Here is a 13,840-nt window from a genome sequence, read left to right as displayed (position 1 = left end):
TTTTTCAAAGATGTACGATTGTATATTTGCGCATCTGTTTGCAGCCATTTTCATGTGTGAGTGTAAACATTGAGTTGGAGAGAATAGACTAAAATGTATTTATCTAAAAATTATTTTGTGCAAAAAAAATGAACTTGTTTTGCACCTCGTAGATCTTTTCTAACCCGTTAAAAGACGCATAGTAAGCCACCTTTACAAATATGTATTTTTACCTACAGGACAAAGTGACTTAAAATAGTATTCATAATCCTTTACCATTTCCACATTTGATCACATTCTACACAATGTGCAACTACGCCAACTCAAAACCGCTTTTCACAGCTAAATTACTTAATAAATAGACATAAGAGCTCAACAGTAAATGTGTTTATTGTTTTTAATCTGTTGTTTAGGTTGTTTAGCCATCAGATTGGTGCAAAGTGCTGTTATTGTTCCAGGAAGCCATGATCATTCATGCCATATTCGCCATATTCTTCACAAATATGGCGTTGGCGTCTATGCTGCTGCTACATGTTTAGCATTAAGATGCTATTTTAGCCTTGAATAGCTACGATGATAGGCTAACTCCTATAAGCACAACTTGAACACAACCACAGTCTTTTCCAGCATCCAATCAGATCGTTTTTTTGATGTTGAAATTAACTCCCAATGGACCGAGAGAAATGGTTTTGCTGCACATCACTGTTGTTACCCGATGTAGCTTGTGCGTCAGATTTACGGGTGTAGCAGAAACATGCAAATACAAATGTTCCTCTTTGGACTTTTATTATATGAAAGTCAAAAATAAAAAAGTAATTAAGTGCATAAAAGTTTACGTAAAAAATTCATTGAAATAAGCGTGACCTGGCCCTAATTTATTTGCAAAAAAAAACATATAACTGTTATCTTTATGCTTAATAACAAAAAGGCACCAACAGTAGCTCTGCTGCCTTACAGCAAGAAGCTACTGGGTTCAAATCCCAGCCTGCTGTCTTTCTGCATGGAGGTTGCATGTTCTCCATGTGCATATGTAGGTTTTCTCTGGGTACTCCAGCTTCCTCCCACAGTCCAAAACCATGACTGTCAGGTTTATTAATTTGTCTAAATTGCATTTAGGTGTGTGATGGGCTATGGTGGACAGGAAACAATGCATTTTATGCAATATTTTTTTTTCTTTGTACTACTTATTAAGCTCTAATACACAACACATGTCATCTCAAGGTTCTTAACTGGATTCAGTCTGAACCAACAAAAACTTAAGTGGACAAATTTCCCTTTTTTCCATCTAGGAGATAATTTCTTTTTAACGACAGTTAGTCTGAGACAGCCATAAATCAACAGATCACAGGTCTGCAAATATCTTCCTCCATCTTCCCCCCTCCAGACATTTTCCTTCCCTTAAGAAGGTGACTCATCTTCCACCAATCAAAGAGCGGCACCAATAATCGCTCACCTTGGACCTCCCCTAGTTTAGATTTGCACCTGTGATAAACGTGTCTACCGCTGTGTTTAATTGCAGCCTTTTCATCATAATTTAATGTTTGTTTCCTGTCGTTTTGGCTGCGAGCGCAAAAGGCTGTAATTTCTACATCAAGGGTGTGTTTTTTTATTTTTTTATGAATGAGTAGCAGGTGGAGCAGACGGTGAAGAAACCATTTTACCAGTGAGATCATCTGGAAAGTGAGTTTTATTGACTGGTATTGATAAACCGTCCCACTAAACTGGCTGCTATCCCACAAGCAAACATTCGTGGAGCTCCGCTGCACAGTGAGCAAACAGGAGATAATTAGGCTAATATCTCTTTGAAGTATAGTGCATTGCAATTAAAATAGAACAGATAAAAGATGAGACAATAATAGATCTAAGGAGGACCTTGACTGAGTGTTGTTTAACAAAGAGCATTTTGTTTGACACAGTTCTTTTTTTTTTAACTCTAAAGTTGGGAGAGGAGGGAAAACATCAGGAAACAAAATTATAATGTTCATCAAGTCTGCAGCTGATTCTGTGTTTATTTCCTGCTTTAGATCCACCAGCAGTCTGAAAGCTTTCTGAATCTGCTGGTGATAAATTATGCTCTGTGTGCAGATACAACTCTTCCTTTAAACAACATGCAAAATGTAAAGTGAGAGACAACTGAATCCAGGTCACAGCTCAGCAGGAGGTCCTGCGTTTCATGTGCGATCCAGAGGGGTCACTCTTATGAACTCATTAGGAGAAAAAAATGTAAATGTGTTTTTTTTCTAACCGTTTCACTCCTTTCTGCTGCTTCCATCAGGGGATTTTTTTGTTTTTGTTCATTTAATAAAACCTTACATGTCAAGTTTGTTATTGAGAAGATAAGAATAAAACAATGACATAAGTTTGTTCTGGTTCTGTTTACTACAAAACTGAAAGTAAAACAGAAATCTGCAGTAAATAAGCTGATGCTGCCTGTGAAAAGCATCAGGAAATGTTTTATCTGAATCAACGATCTGCGCTCGAAGGCCACATCTGCTCTATTCTAGTGTTGTGAATGGAAGGGCCGCACATAATCTCTCTACGGGCCGCAAATGGCCCCCATGCCACACTTTGGACATCCCTGCTCTGCATAAATAAACTAAATTGAAATTAGGGTAAATTTTACATTTTTGTCTGGTTTTTTTTCATGAGGTAGAACCAAACTTTGCAACTGGTACCTTCAACAGATTACAAATGCATCTCAATAAATTATAATCAAAAAGTTAATTTATTGCAATAATTTAAAATTATGCTATTTATATTTATCCCACATAGATCAATATACATCAAGCTTTTATTTTTGTTCATTTAATGATTACAACTCACAGTTAATGAAATTCAAAATTCTGTTTCTCTGAAAAGTCTGTCTCAAAAAATGACTTATTTGGCTGAATACTTTTTCCTTCCACTAAACTTTTCATTTGGATACAGCACTGTGAATATCCAGTTTGTTTTTTTTTTTGTTGATAACTAACTCCGTCCTGGTGATTTTAGCAGCTGGAGCGGCGATGCACAGAGGAGTCGGGTTTGATGTTGAGGGGAAAGTTCTGGCGCTGCTTCATCAGAGAGTCTGTCATTTGCAGCCTTGTCATCAAGACCCTGAACCTGAATTATTGTACACCTTGTCTTTACTGCAAAGATTTATTATCTCTACAGAGTCGTTTAGGAAATGGTAAAACATTTCACATCAGTGGAGCTTCTCTCTGAGCTGCTTGGACTCGGATGGTACAACAACTAGATCCCGCTCTGCTTTTTTAAATTGGTCATAAAAATACCTGACATGAACATGAAGGAGCCTTCATAAATGTTAAAGACTGTTGTCATTAAGTGTCATTCTGTAAATAATGACATTTTTATTGCAAAGTTACACATTAAAGGTCCATCAAAAGTATCAGCTTTGCATTAAAAGTGTCATTTTTTATTGAATGACACTTCTATGACACAGTCATACATATTCATGGAGTCTTCATGAATATTTATGATGGTGTCATGTCAGTCTTATGCACACGCCTTCAAATAAAGTCTTACCAACAGTTATTCAAGCATTTTTTCTTTAGACTTTGGCTGCTTTTTCCACTCAATTTTTAGTTCAGTTCAGGAACAAACATAAAACTCTCATCTCGCATTGTGAGGGATTGACCTTAGCTATCTCTGGTTGGCTCAGGTTAGGGCTGGAACGTGTTAACATGTTGATTTCAGTTAATTATCTACAAACATTTTAACTCAAGAAATAACTTTTTTTTTCATACTAAAGTCGAAGCTGGAACCTTTGTGTTTGCTTGTTTCTGGTACACCCGTAAATCTGACAGACAAGTGACAGCCACTAAAAGCAGCGATGGATGACAAAGCCGCTTCTGTCAGGCCACTTTGGGTTAATGTCTGCTTCTAAAAACGATCTGATTGGAAGCTGGAAAAGACTGTTGTTGAGTTCAAGTTGTGCTAAAAACAGTTAGCTTATTAGTGAAGCTATTCAAGCCTAAATTAGCATCTCATTGCTAAGCATGTAGCAGCAGTGCTAACGCTACTGTCACATTTTTACAGAAGGATTTGTTCAAAGACGTTACATAAACCTGACTGGAAAGTTGAATCTGTTGTTTATTCTCTTGATTTATGGTTTTCAGTTAAACTGCAGTTAATCAAGTACAGATTGTGCAATTAACTCAAAATTTTAATTGACTCCCATCACCTACTATAACATAAACAGGATGGAATTGAGTTGTAGCTGGAACTGATATCTCAGTATGATCAAATTATTTCAATTAAATCTTTTATTTTTTTTAAATCCAAGACTCCACCAGCGGTATCAATTTTTTTTTATTACAATCATCAACAAAGTTATTAAGTTGGAAAGGATGTGGGCCACACAAAATATGTTTTAATTAAAAAATTCAAAAATAAATATCTTGTTTCCTTTTTTACTCTTATAGTCAACATGCAAGGTTTTTTAAAAATAAAACATATTTTAGTTATAAAAAGGGATCTGTAGTTTATTCTCGATGCAAACCATTAAAGGGCCAGACTGAGGTTAGCTAAAGTTTGCTTCAGGTTCTGTTGACTAAAAAATTTTAATAAAACAGAAATCTGCCGTAGATAAGAAACTGATTTTCTCTGTGAAAAGGTTCAGAAAATGTTTTATCTGAATCAGCGATCTCCTTTTTAAGGTCAGATTTACTTCATTGTGGTTGGAGGGGCCGCACATAATCTTCTGAAAGGGCGCAAATGGCCCCCGCACCACACTTTGGAGACCCCTGCTCTACATAAATAAACTGAATTAAAATTAGGGTAAATTTTAAACCTCATGTTTGCTTTTTCATGCTTGTCCTGAGGTGGGACCACTTTGCAACTGCCACAAATTCATCTCTGTAAATTAAAATGTCTTGAAAAAGTTCATTTATTTCAATAATTTAAACTCATGCTATTTATATTTATCACACACAGAGTGATACATATCCATTTATTCCCATTCATATAACAATTACAGCTCACAGTTAATATAAGAGATAATCTCTCAAAAGCCTGTATGAAAACATGATTTAATAGCCTGAGGATATTTTCCTTCCACTAAACTTTCCATTTGGATGCTTGAATACCGAACTGTCAATATTCAGTTTGTTTCTTTGTGATTTTTGTTGATAATTGTCTGAATAATCAATATAAAATAATGTTTTGTTGATTAAATGTGATATTTGGATTTTTGGGGGCTGAAAGTCATAGTCACCTAAATAAACAGGAACAAGCGTTTAAAATAGGCCTGTGTTACTATTTATACAACAAGGACTTAACTTTACGAATTTGATGTGTCCCCTCTAAAAAATTAACCACCTTGCGGTGATTATGCTCTTATTTTTCTGATTAAGTTCAAAAGTTTAATGTGATAAGCAGCCAGAAACACGCAGATTGAGATTAGACGTTTGTTTTGTATTGATTCTCCAGTAAATGGAGAGAAGACGTGAATAATTGAAGCGGTAATCTGCTTGTTTTGGATCGCAGCGGCGGCGTCGGGCCCAGCAGGCCCGTCTCTCGCTCTCCCATCCTGGCAGGCCTGAAATCTCTTCCCTGTTGATTTCCCGTCACTTCCTCCCAGCTTTATGATTTAAAACCAAATAAAAAGAAAAGGAGGTTGCTGCTGCTTGGTGAAAAAAAAAGTGCTGGATAATTAAATTAAATAGTGTAATGAGGTAGAACCGAGACTTTTTTCCTACAGCAGGGTGGAAGGAAAACATCCAAAGCGTTTTTTTTACCTTTTCATTGCAGTTTTTGGCTGAAAATAAGAACTGTTTAATGTTGAGGGTCTTTCCAATGAAAGGTTCGGTTGTTTCTGTGTGAAATCTGTCTAATTAGCTCTCTCTCTCCCTCTTTCTGTTTTTTTTAGGGCTGAATCTGTGCGCGCGTGGAGGAGCACGCGCTTTCCGCTATACTCTGGAATGCAGCCAGTCTCGCGCTTTGAATCCAAAACCCAAAAAGCCTTTGATCTTTTTTCCCTTTTTTTCTCCTCTCTCTCCTCGCCGTCTCCTTACCCGGAAGAGAACCCCCTTCTCTCTCTCTCTCTCTCTCTCTCTCTCTCTCTCTCTCTCTCTCAGCTGGGATGAACGCACACGTGGAAACGTTGGCTCGGATCCACACTCGGCCCAAATTTAGTCGTACAAAGGGAGAGCAGGGGGGAGAGAGGGGGGAGCGGACGGGGTGGGGGGGAGTTGGGGATGAAAGAGGCAGCCGCCGCCAGATCAAAGGCAGCCGCGGCTCCGCCCCGCTAACTCCACCTCCGCGCTTTATAAAGATCTGCCTCCAGATCCCAACTTGGATTCTCACGCAATCTCTCAGCGCTCAGACGGAAACAAGCCCGCTTTTCATTCTGTGCTTTTAGTCATTTTTATTTAAAAAGTTGTTTCAGAAAAACTTATGTATATATTTTTATCTTTAATGATTTGTGATCAATATTAAGCTTTGATTTAAATTATGTAATCTTAAAAAAGAATAACAATGCATCTGTTTATATAAATAAATCTGCCTTTATGTGTGTTTTAATTCACTCCTGTTGCTTATTTTGGACAAAAACACAAAATTTCACACGGATTAAATAATTATCTTCTGTAATGCACAAAAGCAGATTATTTTTGGCCCATACTAATTTTTAATATTAATGCATTTTTAAAATAATTTACTTACTCTACAGCGTTTTGATATTTATTATAACAAAAATATTTTATTTATGCATTTTTTTTTACATCTCTTTACCCTGCAGTATTTAGATTTTTAAAATAATTTTCATTATGAAAAGTAATTTTTTTTATTGTTTATGCCTTTATGTTTTTACTCTACAGTATTTAGACATTGTATTAAAATAATATCGTTATTATTGTGTAAGGATTTGTTTGTTTACATTTTTTATTCTGCAGTATTTACTTTTTATGATATTTATTTTATTTTGCTTACAAATAAATTGCACTTATTTTTTATTTTTTTTTAAACAATTGCTTTTAAATTGACCTAGGTATAAACAGATAAATGTAATTTTTGCTTCGTACTGAAAGTCATAATCTTTTGGTTGTTTTGGGGACTTTTTCCATCAGTTTGAAGGGAATTGGCTCTGCTTCTCCTCCTTGTCTCTCCATTTGCTGGGAGTTAAATCTCTCTCTCTCTCTCTCTCTCTCTCTCTGTCAATCAGAGCCTCGGCTTCCCTTTCATCTCTCCTTCCTCCCAGTGACTGAAGGGGGAGAGAAAAGGAGGAGGAGGAGGAGGAAGAGGGAGCGCAGCTACATTATCAACACACACACACTGCTATCATTACACTGAAGCTCTGCGGGAGCGGCGGGAAGTCGGTCCACGGCGGCTCTTCCTCTCTTGTCTTTCTGCTTTTTTTATTTGATTGTTTCAGGACTTTTTATTTTTTATTTTTTGCTTTTATCTGTCCTCATCTGAGCAGCTTTGAGGATTTATTTGCAGGCAGCTTATTCCCGTTAAAGCTGCATCCCATCACCGTGTTTCCATTTATCTCCACCGGATCACGCAGGAACGTATTTTTACTTTTATAAAAACACTTTTTATTTTTATCATTATTATTTGTTGACTCGTTTCAGGATGAATTTAGACACAAACTGATTATTGTTTATCCTCATGACTTCTTTAATCACAGCTCCGGATTCTGATCTGTCTAATCTGGCTCAGAGATTTCAGCTTTTTTAATAGTTTTGAGAAAAAAGGAAAAAACCCGCAAAAACCTGCGGCTCCGCTCCTCCTGTTGCTCTTCTGAAAACCCACCGGCTGCGCTGCGGTTCCTTCCTGCCTTCCTGCCCACTCGGTTGTGCTCGGATCTCGGTGGGAGTTAACCTGAAACCCCGCAGCCGCTGAGCAAGCACGCAAACCCCGCACCATGCCTCAGCTGTCGGGCGGCGGCGGAGACCCGGAGCTCTGCGCCACGGATGAGATGATCCCGTTCAAGGACGAGGGCGACCCGCACAAAGAGCAGATCTTCGCCGAGCTCAGTCACTCGGAGGAGGAGGGGGACCTGGCGGACATCAAGTCCTCGCTGGTCAACGAGTCCGAGATCAGCCCCAACAGCAACAGCCACGACGTGAGTCCGCTCTGCTGCCCCCAAACTGCCCCGGTCACCCATAATCTGGGTTAAAAAATCCTAAAACTGCCCCGTCCACCCATAATCTGGGTTAAAAAAAAATCCTAAACCTGCTTCATTCTCCCAGAATCTGGATTGAAAAAAAAAAATCTTCAAACTACCCCATTCACTCCTAATCTGGGTTTAAAACCGCTCAAACTGCTTCATTTTGACCTAATCCAGGTTACAGTTTCCACTACAGATTTTTTATCAGCTGAGTCACTCCTGATTGAACCATTTACATTTGACCTGCTGGAACTTTAAAGATGCTCATAAAATCTGGATTAAAAATATCTGCTGATACTCCTGCAGAAACCTTAAATGCTTCTGAACTTAATCCAGACTGAGGCAAATCTGAACACAAACAGATTATAAACTGCGTTTATTTAAGATGGGAGATTTTGGGGCCTTGTGAGTCAAACACTTCTTCATCCTGATGTTTATCATATTCCTGATCATTCCAGTCGTATTTTATGATTTACTGCATTGATCCGGTTAAAATAATCCAAAATGTGATCAGGAGAAGAAATACTTGTATAAATTTGTTACATTTAATTTAAAGTGTCTATTATATTAATTTTTAAATGAAAATGTCGGGCAGCTTTTCTGAGCCTTTGCAGGTGAATTTGGAGGATTTTCTTTAATTTTGATATTTTTGGCATGAAGCTGGTCACTAAACGGAGGCTGAATGTTAATGAGGTTCAACCTGACTCACCCTGAAGTCATTCCCTCTCCTCAGAAACGATTATTAAGATTATTATTCTTTATTTGAATGTTTTAAAAAATCAGATGATTGGTTTGGAAGAGCATCAGATGCGTTAATATTTTAAATTTTTTTTGAACGTTTTCTGGGTTTGAACTGTGAGAGCGGACCAGTGGTACTGGAAATAAGTTAATTTGTAAGCTGCTTAAGGACATGAAGCTTAATTAAGTGTTTCCTCTGAAGCTTTGATGAGGACTGCCAGGGCATCGTGTGTGTGCGTGCGTGTGTGTGTGTATGTGTGTGAGAATCTGACTGATTTCTTTCTGTTTTCTCTTCCAGGCAGCTAGACAGTCCCAAATAGCTCCAGATTCGTACCATGAAAAACACAGAGAGCACCCTGACGACGGTAAGAGACGCACAGCTGTTTTCTCCTGGAAAACGACAAACGTTTAGTTTTACTAACCAGATCAGAGGCGACTCCAGCAGAAATGCTTATTTTGGTCCTGCACTGCAAAAACACAAAATCTTACCAAGTAACTTTAGTCTGGTTTCTGACTGAGATGTCTTTGTACGCTTTAAATTAACTTAAAAGTAACTTTTTAGCTTGTTTAAATCAATAATTCCTTTGTTGGTGAAAAAGTGAGAATTATTTCATAATTGATCAACATTAAGGAACTAAAACAACCTGAAAAGTTTCTTCTAAGTTACTTTTCCTTTTATTCCAAGTGTTAGAAGATATTTACACTTGAAAATATTTTCTAGTTTTATAGACTTCTTAAACCTTGGTAAGATTTAGTGTTTTTTCCCTTCTGCTAGTCCGGACACGTTGCCTGACTCCGTAACCATGGCGACGAGGCGCCTGCAGGAAAAGCTAAGCAAGAAAGCAAAACAAAAATAGCAGGAAAAGGAGGTGAAGCGTTTTCACCTGGGGAGCGGCGCGTCAGCTGCAGGGATTTGTGATGTCACAGGCAACACGTTGCCCCCCCTGGGGACTCATTGCCCCCCCACCCCTCCCTCCTTTGGGACTCACGGCTGTCTGACCCCGCGCCTGCAGGTCGTAGTCGGAGCGTGCCTCCTTTTTGTTCCTCCTCCTTCAAAACCAAACACTGGCCTCCCTCTTCACGTCAGCCATGTTGCCATCGGCCACTGCCCCCCTCCCACCCCTCTGACCCCCCCTCTCGGGTCAGAGGCGCAGTTGGGGCGTCTCCTGCTTTGACACAGCCTGTATGTTCTCCTAATTGGTGCTAATTGGCTCAGAGGGGCTCCATTGTTGCGCCGCATAATGGCGCCCTCCTCTCTTTGACAAGGGGGAGAAAGGAGGAACAAAAGGCCGCGGCGGCGCGGGGCCGCGGGGTTAAAGCCACAGAAAGCGATACGATCACCAGGTGAACTTCAGAGCGGGTTTGTTCGCTGAAACAGAAAGTAACGCTGCCTCTGGTTCTGCTGTGTGTGTGTTTGGACCAGGAAAACACCCGGACATGTACAGTAAAGGCCACCCGTACCCGGCCTACCCAGGCTACATCATGATGGGCAACATGAACAGCGACTCCTACATGAACAACGGCTCGCTGTCGCCGCCCATGGCCAGAACGGTGAGTACCGGCCCGGTTCTGGGCCACAAAACCGAACCTGAACCTGCAGAAAAAACCAAGCAGACGGTTTCATGACTCTGAAACCCGTCTGAACGGATGTGTTTTCACTGAAATGTAGCAGGTTTTCCATCTAAATACTTTAAAACCAGCTGTGCTCCAATAAATCGGCTCAGATTTCTGTAATTTTGGGAAATCAGTCGATATTTAACTCGATAAATCGATTTTATCTTTCTCCTTAAAGGCCTGAAAATCAGAAAAAGATGCAAACTTAGCAACTTTGTTACTATATTTAGCAACTTTTCAGACAAAAACAAACTGGTATCAGCTAAAATCGGAATCGGTAGATCACATCGGCAATCGGTTAATTAATGAGAGCCTCGCTTGGTTTGTCGTCCATCAATGATTTGGTTGTTTTTGATGTAGTTCTGCAGATGTTGTTTTAAATATCGTCAAGGTTTTGCACATTTTTAAAACTGGAATCTCCAAATTTATATTTAGTTTTTTATGAAACTGTCACCTGAACCAGAGGCATCCAAAGTTAAAAGAACCAAGAAAATAAAAATAAAATCAAGTAAATGAAGTAGTCCAATGTTTTTGTTTTTTTGTAGAAAAGCAATGTAATTCATTACAGATCCAAAAAGATATATATTTTACATGTTATATTAACAAAAAAATCATCCCGACATAAACAGGATTTATGTCACTTGGTATTTTTAGCCAAGTTCAATAAATTAAATAAAAGCTGATTTGAGTTTCTCAGTAAAAGTCTCTGGATAAACGCGGTTCTACTTTCTATCAAAGACAAATCATTAGAAAATTGTCTGTAATCATTTTTCCCTGATTAGTAAATAAACACTCTCCACCTGAATCATCCACCTGTGCTGTGTTGTAGTAGGGGCCGCTTTAGATCAGTCCAGGGGCCACAAATGGCCCCCGGACCGCACTTTGGACCCCACTGGTCTGAAGGAAAAATTAAAACAGAATTAAAAAAATAATAAATCCGCCTTGTTTACTGAGATTCTAATCTTTGATTTTAAATCGGGAAACGATCATTTGATCAGGAAATAACGGAGTGAAAACAGGAAGTTTGGGGTAAAAATGGAAAAGAAGCTCGACGGAGCTTCATATTTAGTTTTTTATTTTGTTAAAAAAATATCAGAAATGACTAATTACAGAAGATAAAATCATGTATTGATCTGTAAATGAGGAATTAATTTTAAAATGTACCAACAGTTTGAATTAAATCGTGTCTTCCCATAGATAAAGAAAAATAATCTAAAAAATTAAAAAGCATCTATGATTGGTTTTAATTAGACAGTGCATTTATTTTCTGTATTTTTGCTCGAGTTGACCTCCATGTTGTTGTCAGTTAGCCTGTTAGCGCAGCCTGCAGACTGAGGAACACCAAGCTGGGCTGCAACCTGTCAGATGAACTACATTTAAATCTGCTCTTATCTACAAAGCGCCTTTGATTTTTTTTTTCTCCTATCTGGCTCTGAGTTTTTTCCTCTCAAAATAAGAAGCGTGATTTCTATCTAAAGAGTTCGCTGATCTCAGGAACCAGGAGCTCTTCCAGATTGCTTATCTTCAGTTTGGGAAACCAAATGTCTGAATGTGCGGGAACTTTTTCTGCTCGACCCGGATAAACCCGAGAGTTTCAGCTCCGTTCAGAAATCATCCTCTGCATCGTTTATCAGTGGTTATTGAACTAAATGTTTATCAGTTGCCATTAAATGTCCCTCAGACTTGATTTAAGAGAAAAAGAAATTGGCTTTTTCTCTGCTGTTGCTCCTTTTCTTTCATTCTTAAAACTTATTTTGATTCGTTGGCATTCAGTTGAGGTCTGACGCTGTAACTTTTCTGTTGGGATGTTTTAGTTTTACTCTTTTCGTCATTTTCTTCTGCTCTGATTTGGTATTTTTCATGTGTCCTCGTCCAGAACTTCAGTGCGTTTTCAAACTTTCTTTTTAAAAAGCGCCACATAGATAAACTTTGGCAACTTCAGGCTAGCTGCTGCTTTCTTCTTTCTTCAAAAACACAAAATATTTACCAGTATTTTAGTTTAGGCTATAGTGCAAATATCTTAGTATACTTGGAAACTAACTTAGAAGTAACTTTTCAGTAATAATCTTTGTAATTAGTGGAACTAGTACTTTTCAAAATCACCATTAAAAGAATTATTGGCCTAAAATGAGCTCATATTTCTTACTGAAAAGTTACTTTGAAGTTATTTTTGTCTTATTTCAAGTGAACTAAGACATTTGCACTAGAAACTAGATCAAAACTACTTGGTAAGATTTTGTGTTTTTGCAGTGTAAAAAGGGAATAGTGAGTTTGGTCCTGTTAGTCTTCCACTGCAAAAACACAAAATCTTACCAGGTATTATTGGTCCAGTTCACTTAAAACAAGACTAAACAAACTTAAAAGAAACATTTCAGCAAGAAATAGGAGCTTGGTTTAAGTCAATAATTCATTTAATATTGATTTTTAAAAGTAGTTAGTCCACTGGCAGATTATTTCACTGAAAAATGTTGTAAGTGAATTTATCTGACAGTGGAACTAAAACTTTTTCACCTATATTAAGGAATTATTGGCTCCTTTATCTCACTGCAGAGTCACTTGTTAGACAGTTTCATCTATTCTGAAGACATTTGCATTAGAGACCAGATAGAAATACTTGGTCAGATTTTGCGTTTTTGCAGTCAAGCTTCTGCTGTCCGTCCAGTTGGCATCGGGGCGTCCAGCAGGGCGCCGACGCAGGAAGTGCTCCCACCTGGTTAGGAAGAACAACAAGGCCGCTTCTTGTTGTGAATTCCCCGGGAGTTGGATGGAGCGGCGGAAAGTTGCCTCGGCGTTGTTGTGAGAGTCTGTTTTTTGGGAAGCAGATGTGATTGTCGGGGGGTAGAGGCCACATGCTGAGTGTAAAGGATCTTCTTTCACACGCAACTCTATCATGGGATGATGTTAAAATTGCGTCGTTCCCCCTTTGAAATAGTTGCGGGAGTGAAAAGAAAGTGTGGCAGTTTGGAGAAAATTGGATTAATTTGAGCGCTTTCCTGTTCGCTTCTGGAAATTCTGTTCTGATGTTGAGATTTTTGCTGGTTTGTGTTAATCCGTGGCACCGAGAAGCTCATAAACCTCAGTATGGAGACCAGCTGAGTGTGTTAGAGGAAATTACCCCTCAGTGCAGATGTGTAAAACCAGGCAGTTCGGAGGCAAACCTCCTGCCCAAACTTCTAAAACCTTTTCTTTTGCTGTGGTTAGCCTCCCTCCCCCTGTCTCCAATAAAACAGAAGTCATTTTCTACGCGTTTCTCTCGCCGATCCAATAACAAGTGGAAGAATCCCGACTTTCTCACTGATGTCAGCTCGCCTGCTCTGCTGCCGGCCACCGCAGCCTCAGTATCTGCAGGCCTGGGATCAGTTTTCACCCAGATCAAAGCAACATTCTCCCTTTCAT

The 13,840-nt window shown here is 38.8% G+C and overlaps 1 protein-coding gene across 4 annotated transcripts in view; it reads left to right on the top strand.

Moving 5' to 3' along the window:
* Window positions 1–7,223: 7,223 nt before the first annotated feature.
* Window positions 7,224–13,840, top strand: part of lef1 (lymphoid enhancer-binding factor 1) — a 73,653-nt gene continuing 67,036 nt past the window's right edge. Inside the window, exons 1-3 of one of the 4 annotated variants that reach the window (XM_015049937.1) lie at window positions 7,224–8,047; window positions 9,129–9,195; window positions 10,254–10,381. In XM_015049937.1, coding sequence (XP_014905423.1) covers window positions 7,847–8,047; window positions 9,129–9,195; window positions 10,254–10,381 — 396 coding nt within the window. In that variant the 5' untranslated portion in view covers window positions 7,224–7,846. The remainder of the gene's footprint in view (window positions 8,048–9,128; window positions 9,196–10,253; window positions 10,382–13,840) is intronic. The other 3 variants (XM_015049936.1, XM_015049939.1, XM_015049938.1) reach the window with 3 other exon arrangements.

This window comes from Poecilia latipinna, unplaced genomic scaffold, assembly GCF_001443285.1.
Source record: "Poecilia latipinna isolate Pla-1442-1.1 unplaced genomic scaffold, P_latipinna-1.0 Scaffold967, whole genome shotgun sequence".
NCBI classification, from domain to species: Eukaryota; Metazoa; Chordata; class Actinopteri; order Cyprinodontiformes; family Poeciliidae; genus Poecilia; species Poecilia latipinna.
The sequence above is the reverse complement of the archived record's forward strand: the minus strand, read 5'-3'. Positions and strand labels throughout refer to the sequence as shown.